General features: G+C 35.4%; 3 protein-coding genes across 4 annotated transcripts; all 3 read left to right on the forward strand.

Annotated features, from left to right (window-relative positions):
* The first annotated feature begins 65 nt into the window (after positions 1–65).
* LOC133881636 (SEC1 family transport protein SLY1-like) lies at positions 66–3,175 on the forward strand. Its single transcript, XM_062320611.1, has 2 exons — positions 66–217; positions 525–3,175. Exons 1-2 carry the CDS (start codon positions 187–189, stop codon positions 2,336–2,338), a joined length of 1,845 nt encoding a protein of 614 aa, XP_062176595.1. The 5' UTR covers positions 66–186; the 3' UTR covers positions 2,339–3,175.
* A 9,877-nt stretch (positions 3,176–13,052) lies between these two features.
* Positions 13,053–17,395, forward strand: LOC133882089 (isocitrate dehydrogenase [NAD] regulatory subunit 1, mitochondrial). 2 transcript variants are annotated; one of them, XM_062321193.1, is made up of 4 exons: positions 13,053–13,690; positions 14,587–14,814; positions 16,159–16,237; positions 16,758–17,395. In XM_062321193.1, exons 1-4 carry the CDS (start codon positions 13,190–13,192, stop codon positions 17,030–17,032), a joined length of 1,083 nt encoding a protein of 360 aa, XP_062177177.1. In that variant the 5' UTR covers positions 13,053–13,189; the 3' UTR covers positions 17,033–17,395. The 2 variants fall into 2 exon arrangements, with proteins under 2 accessions (XP_062177177.1, XP_062177176.1); XM_062321192.1 differs by having other exon boundaries at positions 13,054–13,690; positions 14,575–14,814.
* Positions 17,396–21,703: 4,308 nt separating this feature from the next.
* On the forward strand, positions 21,704–26,923 carry LOC133882664 (cucurbitadienol 11-hydroxylase-like). Its single transcript, XM_062321869.1, has 9 exons — positions 21,704–21,955; positions 22,555–22,885; positions 23,653–23,802; positions 23,906–24,157; positions 24,850–24,939; positions 25,022–25,100; positions 25,788–25,894; positions 26,028–26,155; positions 26,372–26,923. The coding sequence occupies exons 1-9, from the start codon at positions 21,753–21,755 to the stop codon at positions 26,463–26,465; spliced, it is 1,434 nt and encodes a 477-aa protein (XP_062177853.1). The 5' UTR covers positions 21,704–21,752; the 3' UTR covers positions 26,466–26,923.
* Positions 26,924–27,624: the final 701 nt, after the last annotated feature.

The raw sequence follows: 27,624 nt of genomic DNA on the forward strand, positions 1-27,624 counted from the left end.
ATCTATGACGTGGCAATATATTATTGGCTTTGTGACGGTACTGTAAAGAGCTCATTGCAGAGGAAACTATTTCTATATCAAACACCCCCACGGTTGGATCCGAGACCTCAAAATTGAAGAGCTCAGAAAATTATTTTACTTACGAAGAAACCAAAAATCACTCGCCCGGAACAGAGTTTCACGGTCATGGCTCTCAATCTCCGTCAAAAGCAAACAGGTATCTCTCTCTCTCTGGATCTTCTTCTTGCTTTAGATCAAAAACCCATTTCGTTTCTCTGGTTTTTGGCTCATGGTCGCCTAATTTTATCTTTCATTTTGTATGGTTTGAATAAGAAAACCAAACTGAAATGGGATATTTCTAAAAAGTTATTAAATTCCTGTATGAAATTTGGTTGAGAATGATATTCTCACAATTAAACTATAACGGTATAACCCATTTGTTATGGGTGTGAATTTAGTGCGTATGCGTTTCTGAATTTCGATCTCTGTAACTTTGTTTTTTTTTCTTTTTCTTTTTTCTTCAGAATGTATTACCCGAATGTTGAATCTAAACCAACCCGTTAACGCAACGGGTACTGCAAACGAAGAGGTTTACAAGATTTTAATCTATGATAAGTTTTGCCAAAACATCCTATCACCATTGATACACGTCAAGGACCTTCGAAAACATGGCGTGACCCTCTACTTTCTGATTGATAAGGATCGAAAACCGGTCCACGACGTGCCCGCCGTGTATTTTGTCCAACCCAGTCAAGCTAACATTCAGCGGATCATGGCCGACACGTCCCGCTCGCTCTATGATAGCTTCCACCTCAATTTCTCGTCCTCTATTCCCCGCCCGCTGCTCGAGGATCTTGCATCTGGGACATTGAGTTCGGATTCGATCCATCGGATTTCAAAGGTGCACGATCAGTATTTGGAGTTTGTGACATTGGAGGATGGTTTGTTTTCGTTGGCACAGAAGTCTACTTATGTGCAATTGAATGATCCGTCGGCTGGGGATCGAGAGATTGAGGAGATTGTGGACAGGATTGTCAATGGATTGTTTTGTATTTTGGCTACGCTAGCTGTGGTGCCAATAATTAGGTGCCCTCGTGGTGGGCCGGCTGAGATGGTTGCTTCTGCATTGGATCAGAGATTGCGAGACCATTTGTTGTCAAAGAACAATTTGTTTACAGAAGGTGGGAGTTTCGTGAGCTCTTTTCAGCGGCCAATTTTGTGTATATTTGATAGGAATTTCGAGTTATCAGTAGGGATACAGCATGATTTTAGGTATCGGCCGCTTGTTCACGATGTTCTTGGATTGAGGCTGAATAGATTGAGTGTGCAGGGTGAAAAGGGTGGGATGAGGTCGTATGAGTTGGATAGTTCGGACCCATTCTGGGTGGCAAATGGGTCGTTGGAATTTCCTGAAGTTGCAGTGGAGATTGAGACTCAATTGAATAAATATAAGAAAGATGTTGATGAGGTGAACAGGAGGACCGGTGGAACTGACGGGGCTGAGTTTGATGAGACAGACTTGACGGGGAACACAAAGCATTTGATGAATGCAGTGAACTCTTTGCCTGAGTTGACGGAGCGGAAGCAGGTGATAGATAAGCACACCAATATTGCCACTGTTTTGTTGGGTGAGATCAAGGAGAGGTTGCTTGACTCTTATGCGAAAAAGGAGAATGACATGCTGGTCAGAGGAAGCATTGACCGGAATGAGCTCCTTGGTGTGCTCAAAGGGAAAGGGATGAAGATGGATAAGCTGCGGTTTGCTATCATGTATCTGATCTCTTCAGAAAGCATTAATCAGTCAGAAGTGGAATCAGTGGAAGCAGCACTCAGGGAATCCGAGGTTGATACTAGTGCATTTCAGTATGTGAAAAAATTGAAGTCGTTGAATGCTTCAATGGCATCAGCAAGTTCAGCTAGCAGAAACAACATAGTTGACTGGGCTGAGAAAATCTATGCTGTGACAGCAGGTGTGAAGAATCTCTTGTCTAGTGATAGGCAACTGGCATTGACAAGGACGGTGGAACTCTTGATGGAAGGGAAGCCAAATCCTGAAATTGATGGTTGCCTTGTATTTGATCCTCGTTCTCCCAAGTCAAGTTCCGGTAGTAGTCATTTGAGAGGACCATTTAAGGAAGCCATTGTGTTTATGATTGGTGGTGGTAACTATGTTGAGTATGGGAGCTTGCAAGAATTTGCACAGCTTCAGCAGCCTGTCAAGCATGTTATATATGGAACAACAGAAATTCTCACAGGAGCAGAGTTTGTTGAGCAGCTTGCGTTTCTAGGGCATAAGATGGGACTTGGAAGTAATGTTGCCGCTTCAACTCATTTTTGATAAGTAATATAGATTTTACTAAAAAAGCGTAAGGTGCTCCTAAATACACAGGAAATATACATAGGAACAACCAAAGCAGCCTACAACAAGAAAGAAAACCCACCAACCCTCTAAAACCCAATCCCTCCAACCCAAAACCTTCGCGAGACCCCAACCCTACACCATGTGCGCCTTGCATTTCTTAAGCCGGGAGGACGCGCTAGAATCACCGTAGTTGATGGAACTTACCAGATTCAAAACTTCCCTCCTACCTTTGGTCTTTGGACGCGCTGCCTTAACTCCCCGATGGAAGTCCTCTTCAATGGCTTTCAAAATCACCAAGGACGGATCCAGATCCTCATCACTATCCAACTTCCAATCCAAGGGCAAATCTGGAGGTAAAACACCCAAAGGGTAAGGGGAGTTCATTAATAAATACTTGTTTTAAATGCTCTTCGAAGCTTGTTGTCTGGCAGTTTATGCATGGTAGAGGAGGCACTGTGGGAAGTTAAAGACACAATATGGGCAATTGAATATAGATTTGAAGCTGTATATCTAAGAACTGATGCAGAGATTGTTGGGGGATACTTTTTTTTCTTGATTCTGAGGCATGCGTGCTGGTTTTCAAATAGACTTGAACAACTGTCTTTGACAATCTCTCCAAGTATGCCTTTTTCATTTTTCATCATAGTGAATAGGTTTCAACCATTGAAAAGCTACATTTGTCTTTATTAAAGTTTCTGTGGTTAGAAAATTTTCTGTTTCCTTTGTTCTTCACTACTTGAAAACTAAACTTTTGAGAATCATATGTTAATTTGTTCCATATATTAATATGAGTGCTATTCTGATGTTGATTAACATTTCCCAGTGTAATTATTTTCACTTTCTGTTGATGGGAAATTGTTTGGAAGAATAATATCGGTTCTGCAATTTAATAAGTTGAATTTGTGGATGCTTGTTAATTTCTTTTGGTCAGTAGCTGAATGTAATTTGACCAGAGCTTGTGTACATAGCCCGTACCACTTGTTCTCACTCAATGAACTCACTAACTTTCATTGCCTTGGTTTAAGGCGCACTCTGTCTTTTGAGAATTCTTATCTTTTGGGTGTTTAGGACTGGTTTATTTAGAGGTAAGACAGTCAATTAAGCATGACTTATTAAGCTTTTCTTGGTAGTGTTAATAACCACGTCCATGGGGGTGAAATTTTTTGAACTGATTGCTGGTAATGCTTTGGTCAGTTACTGTCCTTTCTCATCATCTTCCAATATTAGCTGGTTGGAGAGTAGCTGTTTTACTAGCATAACTAATGATGAAAGTTTTCTGATTCATCACTTGACAATCTTTGTAGTTTCTGAAAACAATCTGCCATTAAGTTCGTATCTATGGCTGGAAATTTAGTTGGAGTTTGGGTCTTCTAGCTGGTAACTTCCTCTCTTGGTGTAGATCTACGGTTTCTTATTCAAATTAAAGTAAGTCACTTTGTTGGAGAGCCATTAAACCTGAAACATTAAATAGATACTGTGACTACCGACCGCCGGAAATTGGTAGGTGGTCGGTAGGCGGCAATCGGATATTCTACCCACCCCTAGCTAGTGGCTGAGGCAACCTTCATATTCCCAACCTGAGCGCTTTTCCTTAATGATGAAAATCTGTTATATATTTTCTTTTGTGTGAGTATATATATATATTTATATATTTTGTTATCTCTTGATTATAATTGTGTTTCACCATTTATAGATTAACATGTGATCCTTTCCTTTCCTTTCCTTTATTTCCTCTCCGATTGCTGAGTTTTACATACTCTGCTCATTCTTTCAGTCTTTTCCTTTATTTTCTAATCCTATGTCGTGGGTGCCTAATTTATTACCCCTTTTGAATAATCCAAGGAGGAAGACTTTTGTCCCTCCAAAGGTGATGCGACTTTTAAAATTATTATTGAATTTAGAATGGATCACTAGTATAATTTTTAAAGCCATATCACTTTTGAGGGACAAAAAGCAAACAAAAGCCTTTCCTCTAACATTACTCATAATTTTTGGAGCGCTTAAAACCTAGCTAACTTTACTTAGCCGTTAATAACAACTTAGATTTTTATATTTAAAATTCAGAATTTTTGATAATTTGTATTATAAAGAAAAATTCTCCAACAATTACGAATGAACAAATGTTATAACTATGCATTATAACCTATGGATGAAATTGATTCATCGAAAAAGGCAGAGGAAGATGAGTAATGTTATATATCACCCTTGTGTTCCCCTAAAATTGATGCGGCTCTAAAAATCACCATTGAATTTATGATAGACCACTATTGGATTTTGATCCAGTGGTAATTTTAAGAGCCACATCAATTTTTGGGAGGGACAAAAAAAGAACATAAGGGTAATATGTAGCATTATTCGAAGGAAGATTATTATTGATTTAAGGCTGATTTGTTCATTGAAAAATTTACATTAAAAATATATTTAACAAAAACTAGAGAAAAATGTTCTTTTGAGTAAAAAGGCGGGAAGAAGATGGTGATAAGTTTTTTTTTTTTTTTTTTTTTTTTTTTTTTTTTTTTTTTTTTTTTTTTTTTTACATGTCCACACAAGAGAGGGAGGGAAGATTCGAACTATTGACCACCGCTACATAAAGCGTGGTCCCCAACCGATTGAGCTACTCCTTGGGAACAGTTTTAAAGTAATGATAATAAAAAATAAAACCTAACATTACACACCCCCACTCATATGAGGTGGGGCCCATGTGATGGTGGGTTCCGCTTCATGTGAGGGGAGAGTATAATTGGTGTGTAATGAGTGTTTTTGGATCATCTTCCTAAGTTTTATATTATGTGTGAAAGGCATGTTCATGGTAACTCACAACATGCGTGCTACTTCTTGGTGATAATATAAAGTTCAAGTGACTGAACAAATAAATAGGTCACAGGATCACCGAGATGCCCTATATATTTTTAGTCCTTAGGCAATAAGTTTAAGTGAATTATATATATATATATAGTTTCATTTTTTTTTTTGTTTTTGGATGAATGAATAATATCTATTTTAATGTTAATATTATATTTTTATTTAAAAATCATTTTTTTAATGAGAAATTACTAATTAAGTTTTTATATTCGAGACTTTCCATATTCCTAGCTCTCAAGATTTAATTCAAATTGATGTTTGAGCATATTGAAGACAAACCATGTTCTACTGACCATTTAATTAATTGAAATTGAGGTTGCCACCTTAGAGAAAGTTTTTTTTTTTTTTTTTGAACAAATCTTAATTGATAAAATCAATCAACCAAAGGCAATTGCTCCCTAATTACAATGCCATAAATACAATTTAAAATTTCTTCAATCCAAAATCTATCTATGCCACAAAAATTTACCTATCGAGCTATGGTCAACATCAACATTTCTTTGAGCTCACTCCAACCACAAGATCGTCTGGGGTTTTTTCTGTTCGTAGTGCTTATCATTTGGGAACTCCAGACAAGTACCAAGGGATAGAGCTCACAAGGAAAAGCAGTATCAGATATGTGGAAGGCAGTGTGGAGCCTTGGTGTACAGAACGCGGTTAAACTCTTCCTTTGGAGAGCTTGCAATAATTTACTATCTACTAAGTTAAACCTGTTTCGGAGAGGCATTGTTGTTGATAAAATGTGTCCAATTTGTGGCATGGAAGAAGAATTTGTCCTTCACTTTCTTTAGGGTTGCCCTGCGGCTCCTCACCCGTGCAGAGGAGTGGCCATCTCGTGGAAGGCATTATACAAGGGCTAAGTTTTTCGTAGATCTTCAAATGTAGCCCATGTTAATAGGGAAGCAAATTTAGTAGCTCATACCCTTACAAGGGAGACAGTCAATCATGTCACAGACTCTATTTGGTTAGAAAATATACCAAATAGCATCTGTGGTATTATTACTAGGTATGTGTTTCTAGATCCTGTTGTTAGATCATTTTGTTTTATCAATAAGAAGAGAGTTTTTGTTCAAAAAAAGAAAAAATACTCCATGATCTCAGCTAGTGCAAACCTTCTTTGACTCCATGTATTATATGAGCAATTTTGCTCCAATTTTCACCCTTCGCTTTAACCGCATCGACAATATGTAAAGCATCACCTTTTTAAATGATATAAAACTCCACAACATGTAAAGCTGCCAAAGCTTCAGCTACCACAACCTCTACTAATAGATTTTTTGTAGTGCTGCAAGCGGGCAGAACATCTCCCGTATGATCCCTTACAACAATGCCAATCCCACCTTGGAGAAAGTTATGCAAATTAGACTTTCATGAATGTGAAAATGAGACAATAAACAAATGGATATTCCAAGAATTTATACACATCAAAAAATTTATGACATTGAGAGCCTTAATTATTTTTTTAAAACGAAAGATTTGAGTATTTCATTGATCAAAGATTACAAACATAAAACTCTTACATTACAAAGTTTATAGCTTTGCAAAATCATAGCCACATGCTATGAGGTTACAAAGTTATATATTCAAACAAAATTCTTACAATAAAGTATTATCTATGACTTTCATCTTCTGCTAATCATTGTAAAAAAATAATTAAAGAGCGGATCTGCTCCAAGCAGACTAGATATAAGATAAGAGTAGTCAAATATCCTAAAAAAAATTATTTAAACTTGTCGTGAAAGATAACCCCTCATACTGAACTATCCAGACCGTGAGAGATAACCATTCACACTGAACTATCCAAGCCGTGAGGGAGTGCCCCTCACAAGTCACACCTGACTAACCTTCATTCCATAGATCTGTCCATGATGACAAATCTATGGAGAAGAAAACTCTTATTCAAAATAAAAACACAACCAGAAAACAGCAGCAGCAGCCATGGAGGAGATGAACGGCACAATACCGTTGACAGATTTATGGAGAAGAAAACTCTTATTCAAAATAAAAATACAACCAAAAAATAGCAGCAGCGGCCATGGAGGAGATGAACGGCACAATACGGAGGTAGATGAACAGATACATAGCAGAGATGCCAAAATTGCTGATCTAGTCATAGAACACCACAAAAAAAAAAAAAAATAATAATAATAAGAATGGGAGGGGGAGGGGGAAGGTAGGAGCGGGGACTAAAAAGGGAAATGGAGAGGAGGAGGGAGCCGCTCTCAGATCTATTTTCTAACCGACTGCCTTAATTATTAACTTCCATGGAAATTTTTTATAAAACATGAATAGTACACATAAGAAGAAATGGATTGACTACATGTCAATAAATTCTTATTTTCATGTCTAAAGATTTTTTAAGGCCCTAATATTGTAAAAAATAAAAATAAAAAATCCCTATAATTGATGGCCTTATTAGATTTTATTTATTAAATCTTTTCCTTGGTAGAATTTTAAAAGTTTTTTTTTTTTTGGAAAGAATATTTATTGTACAATTATTAATTAGAAACCATAATTAGAGACTATTTTTTTTAAAAAAAAAAAAAAAATTAGCATATTAGAACCTTACTTTCTTTTTAGAAAAAAACTTTTACTATACAATTATTAATTGGCGTCCCTAAGCAATTGCCTAAGTTGCCATAGGGGTTGGCCGGCCCTGTCAAGATGCATTAATATGTAAATTTTGAGTTTCTTTTCTTTTCTTCTTTTTTTTTTTTTTTTATTTAATTACATATCAAGTTTTGAACTGATCCAATCATGAATACTCCATGGATATATCATGAAATACAATTTACCTAACAAGCAAAAATCGTGTGTAATATGTAAATGACAATTTTGTGTCACTTCACATTAAAGTGAACATGAAAATGCGAAGCATTATTCAAACAAGTCATTGAAATTATATGTGAGATTAATTAGTGGTTTTTTTTTTTTTTTTTTGACATGTCCACACAAGAGTGAAAAAGGGGATTCGAACTAGTAATCTCCGTTTCATGAGGCATGGCCCCTAGCCGATTGAACTATCTCTTTAAGACATTAATTGGTGGTTATGAGTAAAAGGCATGCGATTTTTTTTTACCTCTAAGTTTTACTTTCTATTTGAAGTAGTGGAGGAAACCAAATATTAAAGCAAATGAAGCAAGTGAAGAATGGGAAGGCAGAGAGACTTTAGGGGCACATTTGTGGGTAGGGGTTCAAGATAACAGTGTTTATCACCATTACTCAAACGTTTGAGTACCCAAGGTTTGTGGTAAATTTATTGTTTAGTTGGCATGGACTTTGGTTGTAATTGGTTGTATTGCCATCAGTATGATTTGATCTCAAGTTTCATAGTTTTGTATATTTTGATGTTCTCTCTATCTTGAATTCTGGTTTCCTAGTTCATATATTAAATGATGCCAGTTTGGATGAAGAACTCTTGTTTGTATGTTATATCAAAGAGCAATGCTATATATCATTCTCTATCCCCTCTTTTAACCATCTTTTTAGAAAATTCACTATTGGATATGTGGATTATACAAATCTAATAATGGATTCACTCATCTACAGTTCAGAGATGGTGGATTCACTCATTTGCAGTACGGAGATGGTAAAATATGGGACGAAGAATGATTTTTATCATTTCGCTATATCAAATTTGCTTTTATTAAATATGAGAGCACATAAACCACATTTAAAAGCTCATTTTTACTTGCTTACCAAAAAAAAAAAAAAAGAGCTCATTTTCACCTTTTGTTTTCTTTTTGCTTCGATTAACATAGTCGTCGTGTTAATCTTGTTATCTCTATGTGTTTATACATTGTTTCTTTTTTATTTCTCCAATTAGCTTCTTTAATTACTTTGGAGGTTTTAGTTAGAATCAGTTAAGTTATTGAATAGACCTTTGGACCTTCTTTTCAGGCAATTTGCTTGGTCCTCATTTGGCCACTACATAGAAAATCAATGGGGGGATTGCAGAATTGTTGGGGCCAGAACTCTTATTGATCAATTGGTGGGCAGTAGTTATGGTGTAAATCACCTTACTTATCATGCAATTTTGTTGGTTTTTTTAGGGTTAATAATTTGGGTTGGCATGTCGTGTTCAAATTGACTCTTTTGACTTGCCAATTCATTAAAGGTCAATTCAAACATGAGAGAGAGAAACCGCAGAAATGAGGAATACAAGGAATTGGAGCAGGGGAAGCCATGGCTGAAACATCACAGCCGTGTTGTTTCTGAATATTTTGCAAAATATTCATGAAACCAAATTGGTTCTATTTTTCTATGTTTTATTCACTGGACATTTATATCCGTTGTCGACTTGTCGTACGCATTTGGGATGGTTGCTGACAATTTCCGAGAAAGGGTAGTTAGTTGCGATTCTCATATATTTTTTCCCAGGTTTTTCATAGTCAATAACCAAAATACCCTTCTGTTATGATTATGCTAATATCAAGATTTTACCATCTTAAACCGCGGCTTGATTAATAAATTGTCTCGTGTATTAGCTTGCCGCTAAGGAATAGGATCCTTTCCATATGTTTATAATTTAATAAATAACTTATATCATGTATATTGTTACATGAAATAAAATCAAATTTGAATTGGAAAATGTATTCTCTCTATTTTACTTTTATTTTTTTATATTGTCTCATAAATATAATAAATAACGTGACATAATATAAACAAACAGTTATATAGAATAAAATAAAATCTAAAAGCAGGTCGACGGTGGAAGGAGTGGTTGACTCTTTCAAACCAGAAACGTGGGCAGAAGAGTTAAAGTGTAACATCATAAACATTTTATAAGCAAAAGTTAGAAGGAAGACTCATGACAAGACCCGTATAATAAACGAGTCACAAATAAATCGATTCGGTTGACATGTTTATACTAAAATATAATATGTTTAACCAGTTTGGTGCCTAACTCAACACGACCTGTTTTAATATATATTTATTATATATAATTTCATAAATGGATTAAGTGGATCGGTGATCGGTCCGTTTATGAACCGAATCCGTTTATGCCAAACCCTAACTGTTGTAACATTTGTTTTTTCTTTTTTTGAGTAAAATCAACTGTCTTTATAGAATCAACTGAAAAATGCTTACTTAGCAAGTACAACATCCCTGATAGATTCAGGACATATTCCGTTCCAGACAAAATCTAAAGAAAGGTTCACTGCCAATTTTGCCAAACCATGAGCAGCTTTATATATTAGCTGATCTGCCCACATGCCGGACTGCATACCTATGGAAAACCAGGAGCTTAGTCTGAATATCTGCAATCAAATGGCCATAGGATTTCCAACAAGGACTCTCTCTATTCACAGCCTGAACCACCTCCAAAGAATCGCCTTCAAATTCCACTTGAGAGACTCCTATGTCACTGCACAGATTCACTGCCTTCCAAAGAGCTACTGCCTCTGCTACTCCATAAATGATAAAGCCAGCCAGCCCTCCTTGTTTTTTCTTGGAATTTGAGCTCTCCCCTCGAGCTTGAGCTCTGCTGTTCATTTCTAAATGATACGCACTCTTCACATAGAAGAACCCATAAATAAGATTCTGATAACAAATAAATAGAGAAATAAGTCCTCACTCAATATTAAAGTCCTAATTTCTTATATTTTAATGTTACGAAATCACATCAAAGGCTCAAAATAATTTGTACACTAATTGCATTGAATCGTACCAAATTCACTCGATTGTCAAGTTGAAATTTCATTGCCATTTAGATTAACTGGGTAAAAAGTTGATCAATGCAAATGGTATTCGTGCATGAAAGAGAGGGTTTCAGCCATTGAAAAGTTATATTTATCTTTAGGGATAATTATAAAAAAGCTCCACAAATTACAAGTCGTTTTAAAAGTAACCCCTTAAACTATCAAATTTACTACTATGACCCATCAAATTATCAAAAAGTGCTAAAGAGATCAATTTTGTCGATTATAAGATTAATGTCGAAGACAAATTGCAAGCATGATGTGGGTGGTTGAAGATAGAAACTTTGATGGATTTATAAGTAATTTTATACAACCTACGCATAAGATTGACATGTGTCCCTTGGCATGTGAGAAGTATATGTTGTTTTAGAGTTGTATGTGATTAGTGCACAACACAAGACGCATGAAATGGGACCCATGTAGTGGGTTCTACTCACATGGGTCCCATCTCATATGTCTTGTATTGTGCAATTGTGTTGTACAAAAATATTTTCCCGTTATTTTAATAATATGTACTTCTCACATGTTTAAAGGATGCATGTCACTCTTATATGTGGGCTTTATGAAATTTCTTACAAACTGTTTTGTAGAAAGTTTATGTCCTTTTTTTCTTTATCGTCGCATTAATTTTTCGTTCCATTATAAAAATATTATATAAAGCTCATTTGTTAATTATTTTTAGGACTAGCAAAAAAGGCAAAAATACATTAATGCTTTGATTGTTTCGGCGTAAAATGTTTTCAAAAAAATGTTTTCGGCATTTTTCGGTGTTTGGTGGAAACAAAAAAAATGATCAACGGAAATCATTTTCAGATTTCACTCCGTTTGTTTGGACGTAAAATGGTTTCCATAGTAAAATGGTTTCAGGGAAGTCATTTTTCATGAAACCATTTTCCGTCGAAAGCATTTTCCGGTGTTTGGCGCGTACGGAAAATCGCAAATATTTTTTTTATATTTTTATTCAATCATATTAACTTATAAAAATCAATTTTTATTCACAACATAAAAATATTAATGTAAAATAATATAAAAATCATCGATGACGAGATTCGGTCACTGACCGACAAGATTCTGACCATTTTTACCTGATTCCGGCTAATATAGCCATAATTCGAGATAAAGGCCGGAATCCGAACAGTTTCGTCGGAATCTGGGATAGCCGGATTCCGGCGAAGGTGGCCGGATTCCGTCGCCAGATTCCGGTGACATTAACCGGATGTTGTCGGATTCCGATACCGGCAATATTTCGATGGTGGTCGGCTGCTTGAACGTGAAGGTTGACTGTGCCGTTTAAAATAGATCGACTGCATCTGGCGTATTCGGAAAACGATTTACGCTTTTAAAAAGCGTAAATCATTTTCCGAAATTTACTAAGCATTTTTGGTCAAACAGAAATCATTTTCCGGTTGACTATTATTTTCGCCCCTACCAAACACCGGAAAAATGCCGAAATCATTTTCCAGAAATCATTTTACGCCGAAACTCGTAAAATCTTTTTTAATTTTTGGAAAACGATTTACAATTTTGAAAACTGTAAATCGTTTTTTATATTTCAACTCATTATTCTTCTAAGCATGTTTGTGGGAATTCACCATCACCGGGTATTGGAGTTTGTTAGTAACCCGACTCTACCGCTGAAGATCCTCGAATTATAGTCTCGGATTGTCAGAATCCAGCGGCAATGGCCGAATTTCGGTGATGGTCACCGGAATCTGACCAGTACAGCCAGAATCCGACCAGCATAGCCGGATTCTGGCCGTTTTTTCCGGATTCAGGCCAGTTTGGCCGGAATCTATAAATTTATGTCGGAATTCGGAGACTTTGTCGAATTCCAGCGAATTATATTCTTGCCAAACTAGCCGGAATTGAGCTAGTATAGCCGGATTCTTGCCATTTTATTCGTATTCTAGTTAAACTAGCCGGAATCTAAAATTTTTTGCCAAAATCCTGTGACTTCCAGTCATTTTGGCCAGAATCTTGGGACGGTTGCCGAATTCAATTTTACACCATTGGTATATTTTGGTATAAACAAAAAGGAATTTCATCGAAAAGGTTTTACGAGATTTTACGTGGAAACGGATGATAAGTAAAAAAAAGTCATACAAAAGGGGCATTACTGCAAAAAACTGCTCCGTTTTATCCTCAATCAATCACGCGCTCTTTCATGGCTCCTCTTAAACCTTCTCCTCAACTCTAGTCTCCGAAAGTCCAAAAAGCTTAACTTTACCCCCGGAGACACCATAATCTTCCGTATATCCATCACATGGCGCGCCGAGCCCTCCCGATCCTCAAGCAGCTCACGGACAGGCACCCCGCGTGGACCCGATCCGTGACCTACATGCCCCGACCCGGCGACGGGGCGCCACGCGCGGTGACTTTGATCCCCGGGGACGGCGTGGGGCCTTTGGTGACGAACGCGGTGGAGCAGGTGATGGAGGCAATGCACGCGCCGGTGTACTTCGAGCGCTACGACGTGCACGGCGATATGAGCCGTGTCCCACAGGAAGTGATCGAGTCGATCCAGAAGAACAAGGTGTGCCTGAAGGGCGGGCTCCGGACGCGGGTCGGTGGCGGAGTGAACTCGCTCAACGTGCAGCTCCGGAAGGAGCTCGACCTCTACGCCTCGCTCGTCCATTGCTTCAATCTCCCTGGGCTTCCCACTCGCCACGAGAATGTGGATATCGTTGTGATTAGGGAGAACACCGAGGGTGAATACTCCGGCCTCGAGCACGAGGTCGTCCCCGGCGTCGTCGAAAGCCTCAAGGTATATTCAGGATTATACGGCGTTCTTAAATTCTTAATCGTTGTTTTTAATTAATTGGTTCATTACTTATCAAAAAAAAATTAATTGGTTCATATTTTGCTTTGATTTTTAATTTGTCTTCGTTCATTGTATCTCATAAAGTTAGTAGATTTTTCTATCCACTGTATTTTGTTAAATTGTAATCTGCGATGAAAAAATCTGAACCATCTAGTTAAAATTTATAGTTTTCTAGTTGCTATTGTCTGACTCAAATTATTTGGTATTTTTTGAAGTGCCTTAAATCATGATCACTATTTGTTCGGATTTTACCACCTCAGTAAGTATCACATTTAATATGCAATGAAGTAAAGATAAATTAAGAATATTTTAAAATCTGAGTCTCAGCATATTTTTTGATAAGTTAGAATATTTTAAAATTTGAGTCTCAGCCTTTTTTTTTTTTTTAAATAATAAGCCAATCTCATTAAAAGCGTGAGGTGCCTCTTAGTACACTGAGAGTATATAAAAGGAAACGCCTAACTAGAGAAACAAGTAAGAAAATCAAGAAAGCTAAAAGATAAGGGGAACACATAAGCCGTAGTGGCGTAGTCCAAAGATACAGAGTATGATAGAAGGAGGATAAAAGTTCCTAGTCTCAGCCTATTACATGTGATAAATGCTGAGGGAGAAAATCTAAATCATTTAATTTAAAATAATGGTTAGGATTTAAGGAACTCTACAAGGTAGACTGTAATAGGAACTCTGGAGGATTTTTGCCAAACCAGGATTTCTGTTTAGCGATTATGAAGAAATTTTTTACTTTTGTAGTCTTTTAATATATTATTTTGTAACATTTGTAAGAAGAGTAGTTTTATTTTCTTGTTCAATGACGTGGTTTGTCTTAGGTGATAACAAAGTTCTGCTCAGAACGCATTGCAAAATACGCGTTTGAGTATGCTTACCTAAACAACAGGAAAAAGGTGACGGCCGTGCACAAAGCCAACATCATGAAACTCGCAGATGGTTTATTTTTAGAATCTTGCCGGGAGGTTGCAACCAATTATCCTGGTATTAAGTACAATGAGATCATCGTGGACAACTGCTGCATGCAACTTGTTTCAAAGCCCGAGCAATTCGATGTTATGGTATGTGACTTTGAGAAAAAAGAAAAATCGTTTTGGTTCTAATGGTGAAGCACAGCACTCATTTATTCTATTATGACTTGATATTATTATTATTTTTTTTACAAGTATTATGACTTGATATTATGTGTACCTATATTTAATTTTTGGCATATTAAGTTTTACTTCCCTGCTGTATACAGTGATAAAAAGTTTTTGGTAAACTTGTCTTTTAGTGGAGTGAGGACCGATGAATTGTTAGATAGTAGATCCTGCTGTATATTGGGTTTAGATGAACTTGACTGGAATTGAATGATTCAGTTCAGCTTGGTATCCAATGGTGTAACAAGATACAATTCTTTCATCTGCACACTTTATGACTTGATATTATGTGTACCTGTTCTTAATTTTTGGCATATTAAGTTTTACTTCTCTGCCGTATACAGTGATAAAAAGTTCTTGGTAAACTTGTCTTTTAGTGGAGTGAGGACCGATGAATTGTTAGTAGATCCTGCTGTATATTGGGTTGAGATGAACTTGACTGGAATTGAATGATTCAGTTCAGCTTGGTATCCCATGGTGTAACAAGATACAATTCTTTCATCTGCACGCTTTATCTCTGGCTTGGCTTGTGGAGCAGCTCGTGCAGGTGCTCATGCTCACAAAAGAAGCTAAACCTGGGGCTTTTCCCTCTTCCCCTAGGTGTACTTTTTTAGTTTTCCTTTCTCTTTTTCTTTTTCTTTTTTTTTTTTTTTGGGGGGGGGGGGGGTTGGATTTGATGACATGACCCCCTTGAGATATAATTAGAGAATACTAGACAGAAGAAGTGATTGAGTAGTTTAAAGTAATGAGATTATGGAGTATTATGTATCTACATATATGCTCTAGCAGAGGTAAATCTAAACACAAAAAATGAATGTTGGATTTTGAGGATAAAATGCTTGAGCTGACCTGGCTTGAATTGTTTCATTGTGCTCAAGCAGCCAAATAATCTGCTTTCCGAGGCTATGTGAATTCAGATTTTGTTGCTTTCATGAGTTCAGAATGTTGTTCCTCCTTTTCTTTCTTTCCTCAATTGTGTTCTCTTGGGTTTTGCTCTCGTTGTTTATTCAAATTACCTAAGTTATCTATTGAACCCTTGATTCATTCCTTTCTTAATTTCAAGGGCTTTGGGAACCTTCTTATTACATTTTGGCCTGCTGAGGAATAAGCTAAAGTCATATATCTAGAGTCATCTATACCTTGGGGTCTCTTATGTCTACTTTTCACCTGTCCAATTGATGATGTGCGTGAGTTGAAGATTTAATTAATCACTTCTGTTAATTTCTTCCCCCAGCGCACTGATGGAGTCAGTTTTTTGTTTTGTAGGTGACTCCCAATCTTTACGGCAATCTAGTGGCAAATACAGCAGCTGGTATTGCTGGAGGCACTGGTGTAATGCCAGGAGGTACCATTCGTAATCATAGCCTTATAGATTTTGGATGTCATAATGTGAACATACTAAAGGTGCGTTTGTGATTGGGATTTCGTAGAAAAAAAGTGTGATTTTAAACCAAATCGCAGAAAATGAATCGTTTGAAAATTGCGTTTTTAAAAAATTGCGATTTAAAAATACAAAATTTTAAAGGCTAAACTTTCAATTTTATAGGCCAAACTGCGATTTTGCCAAATGTTAAACTGCGTTTTTAAAAATTACCTTTTCAAATCGCACATTTTAAATCGCACTTTTTGAAATCGTAAATTCAAACGGACCATAACTTGGCTTTTTCATGGCATGAATCTGATCAAGATGGGGTGAGGAATTATTATTATTTTTTATTTGTTAACTGTGTCTAATCAAATCGCGGCAGACCAGAAAAAATAAGTAAAAGAAGACAAAGCAAAAAGACGACAATGTTCTTGTCTTTTTTTTTTTTTTGTTTTTTTTTTGGTGATTTCTTATCTCATACGGTGTTTGGTGTCTACAGGCAATGCGGGGGCTGATCATGCCGTGTTTGAGCAAGGTGCTTCAGCAGGAAATGTGGGGAGTGAAAACATAACGCATCAAAAGAAGGCAAACCCCGTAGCTTTGCTCCTCTCATCAGCCATGATGCTCAGGCACCTCCAGTTTCCTTCATTTGCCGATCGGCTCGAGACTGCTGTGAAGCGTGTCATCTCTGAGGGCAAATACCGTACAAAAGATCTTGGTGGAGACAGCACCACCCAAGAGATTGTCGATGCCGTCATCGCTAATCTGGACTGATTGGTTAGGAATTACCACCTTATTTCTCGGCTTTCGCTTGCCTCTGCTGGTTTCGCCCAACCGTTCTCGAACCGTTTGATTTATACAGCTTGTTCCATATTCATTGGTAGGTTATGTTGCTTGTCTGGAAGTGTGAATATCTCTAGTGACGTGAGTAATCAAAATGGTGAGTGTTGCAATAAAAAATTCTCTTGAGAGTTTTCTTCTTACATTTCTGAATTTGATGAAAGGTTATTATTAAACATTGTTTCTCCCTTCCTACAAGCCGAATGTCATTCATTTCAACTCAAATTTGTTCGTCTGCTGCAACTTTACCCCTCATATTTCCTTTAGAAATAAAAGAAAATTGTGCATTTGATACTCCTTGTCATTTTTCCTCGTTTAGTGATTCAATGGGGCTGAATATTCGATGTTTCATGTGACTTTATACTTCCTGCTTTGAATCTCTACCAGGTCCTCGTACATCATAATTGTGCAGCACACTTGAGATTTTAGCTTTGCAAAAAGCTGGCTGAATCATATGAAGCTCTGCCCATATTTCAAATAAAGCGGTCCTGTAGGTTGCTAATTATCACGCCAGAGATAATAAGCCAAACCCTGGCAAATTTTCAAAATTGGCCAGTTCTACATTCAATTTCTGCTCTTTAAAATTGTACCAGCCTATACCTCGTTATGTGCACGTTTTTCATTATAATTTAATTTTAGGAAAAACTTCACCGAAGGTGCCGAACTATCGATCTATTTCACTTAAAAGTATTGTACTTTAAAACGTCTTAAATTAGAGTATCTAATTTTTAAAACGTTTTAATAACAAGTACTCTATTAGATCTTGTCAAAAATTTCAAAATACCCCTTAAAGAAAAGAAAAGAATTGTTAAGATTTAGGTGTTTGTCAGAATTTAACGAAATTTGTAAAAATGTTCATGCTTAAATCTTTGAAATTTTTTATAAATTTTTTAAAAATATAAATACAAAAGTATTTTGAAAATTTGTAATTGTCGGACTGAAGACAAAATTAAAATTCAAGTATGATGTAAGGTATGCTGTGTCTATTATTCTTCCCTTAGGTCTGCTGAAAATTGTAGTTGAATGAAAATTCAAGTAAGTACCCATGCCTGATTTGTTGACGTTTTGAATCCCAAATTGAAGTGAAATTAAAAAATAAAAATAGATAACTTCACAAAAGGGTATCAAATTATATGCTGTTTTGAGATAAGAGTACTGAACTAGCAAACGTTTTAAATTGGGGTATCCACGTTTCCAAACGTCACACTTAAGGGTACTCCATTAGAATTTGCTATTAAATTCTGCCAAAATTCTCAAAATGCCTATGTTTTTTTTTTTTTTTTTTAAAAAAAAAAAGTATAAAAATTTTCAAAGATTCAGGTATTGATATTTTTGCAAACTTTGTTAAATTCTAACCACCACCTAAATCTTATCATTTTTTTTTCTTTTTCTTTTTTTTTTTTTTAAAAAAAAAAAGAAGAAAAAACAAGAGAGGTATTTTGACTATTAAATCCTAAATTTTGTTAGTCTTTTGTAACTTTACCCCTCATATTTCCTTTAGAAATAAAAGAAAATTGTGCATTTGATACTCCTTATCATTTTTCCTCGTTTAGTGATCCAGTGGCCCCAATCCCGTCAATGGGTGCTGAATCTTCAACGTACGTTTCATGTAACGTATAGTTCCTGCTTTGAATTTCTACCAGGTCCTCAAACATCAAAATTGGCCGGTTCTGCAATCAGTTTCTGCTCTTTAAAAATTGAACCAGCCTATAACTCGCTATTTGTGCGTTTTTCGTTATAATTTAATTTTTGGAAAAACTTCACTTAAGGGTACCGAATTATCGGCCTATTTGACTTAAGGGTATTAATTGAACTTTAAAACGTGTCAAACTAGGGTATCAAATTTTCAAAACGTCTCAATATTAACAAGTACTTTTATGATTTACTATTAAATCCTGCTAAAATTCTCAAAATACTCTTTTTTTTTTAAGAAAAAATTGCTAAGATTGAAGTGTTGTTCAGAATTTAACGGAATTTGTAATCTTTGAAAATTTTTATAATTTATTTTTTTAAAATAAATACAGTGATATTTTGAAACTCTGTAATTGCGGTGGGACTGGAGACAAAATTAAAATTCAAGTAGGATGTAGGTTATGATGTGTTTGTTATTCTTCCCTTAGGTCTGCTGAAAATTGTAGTTGAATGAAAATTCAAGTACAACCAAGCAAGCTAATTAAAATAGCTTGCCTCACTTCCGTGCATGCGATAGCTTGTCCCAACCAAAACTTGCCGCTTCTTTTCTGAAATTAAATTCCAACAAGTTGATATTGTGGGCAGGACTTTGTAGTTGCCAGACTGAAGACAAAATTAAAATTCAAGCACGATGTAGGGTATGCTGCATGTGTTCATTATTCTTCCCTTAGGTCTGCTGAAAATTGTAGTTGAGTGAATGAAAGGGTTAAAGAGACATTTTAGTTGCAGGACAGAAATTAGCTACAAATCAGTTTAGTAAAGTGACATGTGTTTCTAAAGCATGTGAGAAGCACATATTTTCTTATTGAGATATGTTAGTTAAACAACAACTAATGCACAACAATGTTGATGTGACTAATATTTTTATTTTTATTTTTTTAAAAAAAGAATGCTGGACACATCAGTATTGTTGTGTAAGAGTTGTGCAAATAACATATCTCTTTCTTATTAATGTTATTAAAAACAGACGGGAAATGTGATGCCAGACAGAATAGTGATTATTCTGCAGGCTATTCAATAGGCAGTTTGAAAGGAAGAAAACAGAATAATTATCCCCAAAACATAGACACAAAATCTGAGAAAATATCAATAATCAATCGTCTATTCAAAAAGGCCCACAAGTCGGGCTAATATAGCTGAAAAATTGTTAAAAATAGCAAAACCCTAATAACCTTAATAAAATGGAATATAGAATAAGATAAGTCAGCTGCCAAAAATTTGGCCCAAATCGAGTTCAAAATCGCCTCCTAAACAATAAATGAAAAGTTAATAAAATGAAAAGAATATTTAAAATTAGGGTTTTTAAAGGGAAAATAGAGGATTTTGGGCTTGAAACGAGTTGCTATGTGCGCGCCAAAGAGAGCTTTCCGAATTGGGGTCATATGCGCAAATCGGATACTCGTAGTCAAAGTTATGGCAAAAATACTATAGCGCACTCGAGTCTACTTTGAAACCGAGGGCACCATGATAACTTTCCCAACCACGATACCCCCAATTTGGAGCAGGATTGTGATACGGGTTGTCAAAGGTGGAATCAAAACCGGAGTTCTCCATCTCACGATTGTCGACTTCCTGCGCCGCAAGGCGCTAGGCTAACTCTGCAACTTACCTATGCAAATCCTCAATCATCACATCCTGAACGTTATGATCATGGTGCGGAGTTTCCTCATTCGAAACCTGCCCACGACGACCACTAGCCATCGAAACTGATGAAGAATTAGTCTTAGGAAAGTGCTGAAGCTCTGATACCAATTGACGCAGGACAGAATAGTGATTATTCTGCAAGCTATTCAATAGGCAGTTTGCAATGAAGAAAACAGAATAATTATCCCCAAAACACAGAGACAAACTCTGAGAAAATATCAATAATCAATCGTCTATTCAAAAAGGCCCACAAGCCGGGCTAATATAGCTGAAAATTGCCAAAAATAACAAAACCCTATTAACCTTAATAAAACGAAATATAGAATAAGATAAGTTGGCTGCCAAAAATCTGGCCCAAATCGGGTTCAGAATCACCTCCTAAACAATAAACGAAAAGTTAATAAAAGGAAAAAAAAAAATCTAAAATTAAGGTTTTTAAAGGGAAAACAGTGGATTTTGGGCTCGAAACGAGGCGTACGGAGCATTGCTTAGTAGCCATGACGTGTGCGCCGAAGAGAGCTTTCCGAATTGGAGTCATATGCGCAAATCGGATACTCGTAGCCAAAGTTATGACCAAAATATTGTAGCGTACTCGAAAATTGCTCTAATTAGGTTAGATCACGATTTCTTGTCAATCTTGCGCTGATCTGCCTGCTCCAGGTAATTCAACGCCATCAATGTGCAATCTGATAACTCAGTATCGTCTGACTCGAATCCCTTGCATCAAAGTGATCCTTGCACAACACACTTTACACAACACACTGACATGTGGTGGGTCCTATTCACATGGGTCCCACCTCATGTGACCCATGTGAGTGTGTTGTATAAAGTATGTTGTGTAAATATAATTTCTCAAAACAAAAGGGTGTTAGGTGCGGTGCACAACTTGTGTACAACAATCCTTATGTGTAATGATATTTCAGCATTTTTTTAATTATTAACCACATGGATTATTGTGCAGAAGTTGTGCAAATATCATTACACTTAAAAACAATGTGTTCAAGAAGCACATCCTATTAAAAAAAATATGTGTTTCTCACATGCTTTAGAAGTACATGTCACTTTATTATATAAACTAATTTGTAGCTAATTGCTATGTACAAACCCATTTCTAGCTAATTAATTTCTATTTAATTACCCTTGCCCCTCGGGCAAAGTCACATGAAATTGTACGTGCCAGCTGATGCATGTTAATTACATGACGCCTTTCCTTACAACAGACTATATAAATATGATCACAAAAAGGATTGTCAATTTGATCATATTAGATTTCTCAGTAATTAATCTTGGGTATATCTACTGATCAAAAGAGCTAGAAATGTGGACAATTGGACTGTGTGTTGTAGCTGTGGTTTCCATACTTTCTGTTCACTGGCTAAACAAATGGAGGAGCAACCCAAAATGCAATGGAGTTCTCCCTCCAGGTTCCATGGGCCTTCCTCTTATTGGAGAGTCTCTTCAGTTGATTGCTCCCAGTAACTCTCTAGACCTCCTCCCCTTCATCAAAAACAGAGTTCAAAGGTAACATGCATGTAACATTCTTTGACTTATATTATGTTATGTGTACATGAATGATGAATCATGCATGATTGTCAGAATATATTCTAATATTTACGTGATTATTGATTTATATTTCTTAGTACTATAGGTCGATTGATGTTTTTGATTATAAAATAAAAACCTATGTATTGTTAGACAATCAACTTAATGAGCATGGTGCAGTTTTAGAAGCTATTCAGAATACGTAGCGGACGTAAATGTCTAACACCAAACTATCTGTAATTCTTTCTCTTTCTTGCTTCCGCTATTATTCTCCTCTTTTAGATTTACCCACAAACTTCAACAATGATCATGTATATATCTCACCCTTATTTTGGAAGATCAATTATCATTCATCCACTGAGTGATACTGTTAAAATAGCTAGGATAGATATGGCTGCTTAAGCATATATTATATATATATACACACACACACATGCAGTACTTGCCTTCTTTCCTTCTATTTATTTCCAACAGTATAGAATAAGCACCTTGATTCCTGAAACTGCTGATTATATAGGCCAACTATTCATCATCAATGCAATTGTTTGATCATCTTCTTATAATTTCTTCTGGTTCAGATATGGGCCCATATTTCGAACTAGTGTGGCAGGTCGGCCTATTGTGGTATCAACAGATCCTGAGTTCAACCGTTACATCGTTAAACAAGAAGGGAAGTTGGTTGAACTGTGGTACTTGGATTCATTTTCAAAGATTTTCGCCATGGAAGGTGAAAATAAGATAACTGCACTTGGTTTGGTCCACAAATACGTAAGAAGCATCGGATTGGAACACTTTGGTACTGACAGCCTAAAGGAAAGAATGCTTCCTCAGATTGAAGAATTTGTTAACAAAACCCTACAAACATGGTCAAAGCAGCCTTGTGTTGAAGTGAAACGTGCCTCTACAACTGTAAGTTTCAGTTTGCCCTGATATATTAACTATAAAGCATGAAAGAAAGATATAAAATTAAGGTGGCCGGTTTGGTCTATGGCTTATGTTCACACGTCCTAGTATTTTCTTAACTACATCTTTCTGGCCTTGATTATTTGATCGATTGTATAAAAGACTTTATTTATAAAAAAAGAATATGAACGTTACACGTCTCTTCTACTTTTATATTAATAAAATTATAACAAAAAATTTAGGGAAAACTTTACTTGTTACCCCTGATTTTTCACCACTTTTGCAATTATACTTATAAATTTTAAAAAGTGTTAATTAAGTGTATCCATCTTTCAATTTTTTTTCAATTTTACCCATCCGTTAAAATTTTCCGTTAAACTCTAACGGAAGGGTTTATGACCCTCATTTTTTCTAGGAAAAAAAAAAAAGAAAAAGAAAATTGCAAGAAATTAAGTGTTGGTTAGAATTTAACGAAATTTGTAAAAATACAAATGCTTCAATCATATATATAGATAAAATGGTTATTTTGGAAATTTTACAGGATTTAATGGAAAATCTTAACGAATTGGTGAAATTAAAAAAAAAAAAAAAAAAAAAAAAAAAAAAAAAAAAGATGAAAGATCAAGAGTGGTAAGTGAAATTTGCCAAAAAAAATTAATTTACACAAACCATATTGTAACTCTGAAGTTCTTGTAACTCTTGTCTCAATAAATAGCAGAAAATTTGCGGTTATTAATATTATATATATAACCTATCTTTCCTGGCTATTGCAGATGATTTTTGATTTCACTGCGAAGCAAATCTTTGGTTATGATGCTGAAAAATCGCCAGTTAAGATCAGTGAGAAATGTAACAATATCTTAGGAGGTCTCATGTCATTTCCCTTGAACATCCCTGGCACTGCATACCACAAGTGTTTGAAGGTATATATATACATATATAATAATTAAAAAAAAGATCAATTCGATCGTTTGAGATGATTCAGACACAATATTAATAGGTTTTTAATCTTGGGGATTTATTCAGGACCAAAATGAAGTTTTAATGTTCTTAAGGAATGTACTGAAAGAGAGAATCGTGATTTCGCCCGAGAAACATCGCGGAGATTTCCTTGATCAAGTCATAGGCGACATGGATAAAGAAAAGTTCTTATCAGAAGATTTTGTCGTCTACGTGTTGTTTGGTTTCTTATTCGCTGCCTTTGAGTCGATTTCTGCAGTACTATCATTGACTCTCAAGTTTCTTGCGGATCATCCTTCTGTTGTTCAAGAGTTGATGGTATTTAATTTAGATTTACAAATTTCTTTTAACGTGATTCCCCTATTATATATGATATATATGATTAAGAGTGGACATGCGGGCGGAATATATCGATCCGCCCATGCACATCCACTATATGCATATATCCGCTATCCGCACATGTGGATGCAGATGCAGTTAACAAAAATTACTATTCATATATGTCGACGCGAATAGCGATTTTAAAGTATGCGGATGTGGTTATTTTATAAAATATATATTTCATATATTATATTTAATAAATTCACAGAAAGATGCTGTTTTGGATTAGGTGTATATATTATATATGTTTACATTGATTTAGTTGGTTGTATTCCTTTCTCATGTAAAACTTGACAAAAAGACAATAGTAATGTCAATTTAATATATTTTTAAAAGATTAGGGCTTTAAAAAAAATAAAAACAAGTCCAAAACACTAAAAATTAGCCTAAATTATTTTTAAAATTGTTTATAATAGGCTCTAATAGAAACCCAAAAAGCTCATGATCTAATATGCATATCGGATAATAACCACATTTAATAACCGCGCGGATGTGGTTAGTAAAATTAATAACGACGTGAAGGCGTTACGGTTACAATGTTGCATGTAAATAACCACATTCGCATCCGCATGCATACCCCTAATATTTAAGTAATGACATTTCGTACTAATTAATGTGTCGTTTATCAGGCTGAGCACGAGGCAATTCTCACAAAGAGAGAGAATCCAAATTCCTCGCTCACATGGGATGAATATAAGTCGATGACTTTTACCCTTCAAGTGAGTTCTCTCCATCTTCATTCATTAGTCTTAAGTCTTGTATAAATTAAGATTCATTTTGATGCGTGGAAATTACGTACAGGTGATCAATGAAGCTCTTAGGATGGGAAATGTTGCTCCTGGTTTACTTCGAAGAACATTGACAGATATTGAATTTAAAGGTATATATATATATATATTGCTCTCAATTATTTTTAAGAAAAAATGTAAAATCAGTTCCTTCAGATACATTGATTTGTAATAAGTTTTGTGTGGTATAAAAATTTGTTGAGAGCTCACTACAATATGCAAAAATAATAAATAGGCATATATATATATATATATATATATATATATATATATATATATGAAAGTTATATTAGGAGTGACCGAGTCACATTCACAAAATGGTCATAACGTGATTCAGACACTCTCAAATTGTCAAAAAAAATTGAGGGGGTGGTCAAACCACCCCCAGTGGACGCATATGGGTAATTTCAACTTGGCCACCACCCCAGGTATGGTCGAAGGCACTCCCTCTTCTAGCTTTTTGTATTTATTATTTTTTTTTTTTGTATTTATATTTTATTTTTATTATGTGTTACACATGATCACAATTTGATTGGTATTGACATGGTTTCCGTAAAAAAATTTGAACAGAAGTTGAGAATATAGACCTATTTATTATTTTTGCATACTAGAATGAGCTCGAATTTCATTCTACAAAGAAATTTATTGCAAATGAGTGTCACTAGATAGACTATTTTTACGTTTTTTTCCCATATTTTTAATTGGTTCGGTATATATTTATATCCGGTTTACAAAGTGTAAATGCATGATTGGCTAATTAAGTACTTACCGGCCGCCAGGACATACAATTCCGGCCGGTTGGACCATTATGCTTGCAAATTCCGCTCTTCACCTAAACCCCGATACCTTCAAGGATCCACTTGCTTTCAATCCATGGCGCTGGAAGGTGTGTGATTTGGTTGTCTTTTATATATATATATATATATATCATTGCTGTTCATTGATGATCATCAGATTCCTTGATTTTATTTTTATTTTTTTTTTAAAAAAAAGTTATTTTTAACATTTGACGGAACCAGGATCTCGACTCAAACGTTGTATCAAAGAATTTCATGCCTTTTGGAGGAGGAATTAGACAATGTGCAGGGGCAGACTATGGTAAGACGTTCATGGCTACCTTTCTACATGTCTTGTGCACCAAGTATAGGTAAAGTAACGCTTCTCTCTTTATAGTTGGTCTTCTTTGATCTTTAGTTGTGCCATTGGCGAGATTAGTAGAGAATATATTCTCCATATAATTGTTATTGGATATTCATCAATTTTATATATATATTCTCTTACTGTATCCAATCACAATTATATGAGACAACCTAAGATGCTGTCTGGTGACCGGTGAAAATATTAAATTTCTGTTTTTTTATAGGTGGGCAAACGTCAAGGGAGGAAATCTTACTCGAAGTCCTTTGTTAGGATTTGAAGATGGTATACACATTAATTTCTCTGAGAAGCATAATTAAAAAACATTCTTAAAATATATATCATGTAGCCCCTCGATCTCTCTCTCTTAAAATATGAGAGAGAGAGAGAGAGGGGCTACATAGTACATGATATATATTTAAATAAAGAGTGTTAAATCACCACTTATTCTACATTTAATTTCTTACGTTATCCTACATTTCTGTCTTTAGACGGTTTTAATGGTACTTTATCAATCTTGTGTTTGTTGCGCCCGGATTATGGCCATAAATTAATCGAGTTGTTTGTAAACAGTTCGTGTTCGATCGAGTAGTATAAACTCAATTGGAATTCGGTTATGTAATAAACATATCTATGTTATCGATACTGAGTTCCGAGAAATGCTAGACGCAATACAAGTCTGGGGGTTACTGGTTCAGTGTTCAGGATTGGATTGTGAGAACAATTGTAGGGAATTATGGAATAGAAGATGAACTTTTACAAGCAATTAAATGATCTACTTCGAGAGAGATCAGTCGATCTCCAACTATCACTACAGGCTAAGGAACAAGATACAAGCAATTTCTTATATGCTACTAAATGAAAGATTGGGCTATATACAACTGTTTTGCCCAACAGAATTACAACAGAAATACAGTAATACTGCTGCGTGTTCAATCATAACAGATCGCCTCAGCCTTATTGAGTTGAGGCCAGGCCCACGTGCATAAAATCCAGCCAATATGAATCCAGTTATATATGTTAGAATATATTATGAATATAATATTATTGATCTATATTTTTTAGTCTAAGTCGATTTATGTTTCTTCGTAGAAGTCGATTTAGGTTTATTTGTATAGGTCAATTTATTCAACTATAAATAGGGACCTATATATGTATTGTAAACAATCAAGTTATTGAGTACAATTTATTTATTTTTTAATAAATTTATATTTTTTTATTAAGATGGACATGTGTCGCCATCTTATTGGCGACACGTGGCGCTGATGTGTAGAGCTAACAGATTCCGTCAAAATGGTGGACAGAAAATCGACCCAGGGAGTAAAACGTAATTATTGCATACCACAGGAATATTCCATGAACTTTTTAAATCATAGAGAGTGAAAAATAATTATGATATACCACAAAAACCAACGGTGCAATTATCCCTATAGTATTAATGCTGAACAAGCACACTAAACAAGATACATTATGTTTGTC

The sequence above is a fragment of the Alnus glutinosa genome, chromosome 11 (assembly GCF_958979055.1).
Source record: "Alnus glutinosa chromosome 11, dhAlnGlut1.1, whole genome shotgun sequence".
Classification (NCBI taxonomy): Eukaryota; Viridiplantae; Streptophyta; class Magnoliopsida; order Fagales; family Betulaceae; genus Alnus; species Alnus glutinosa.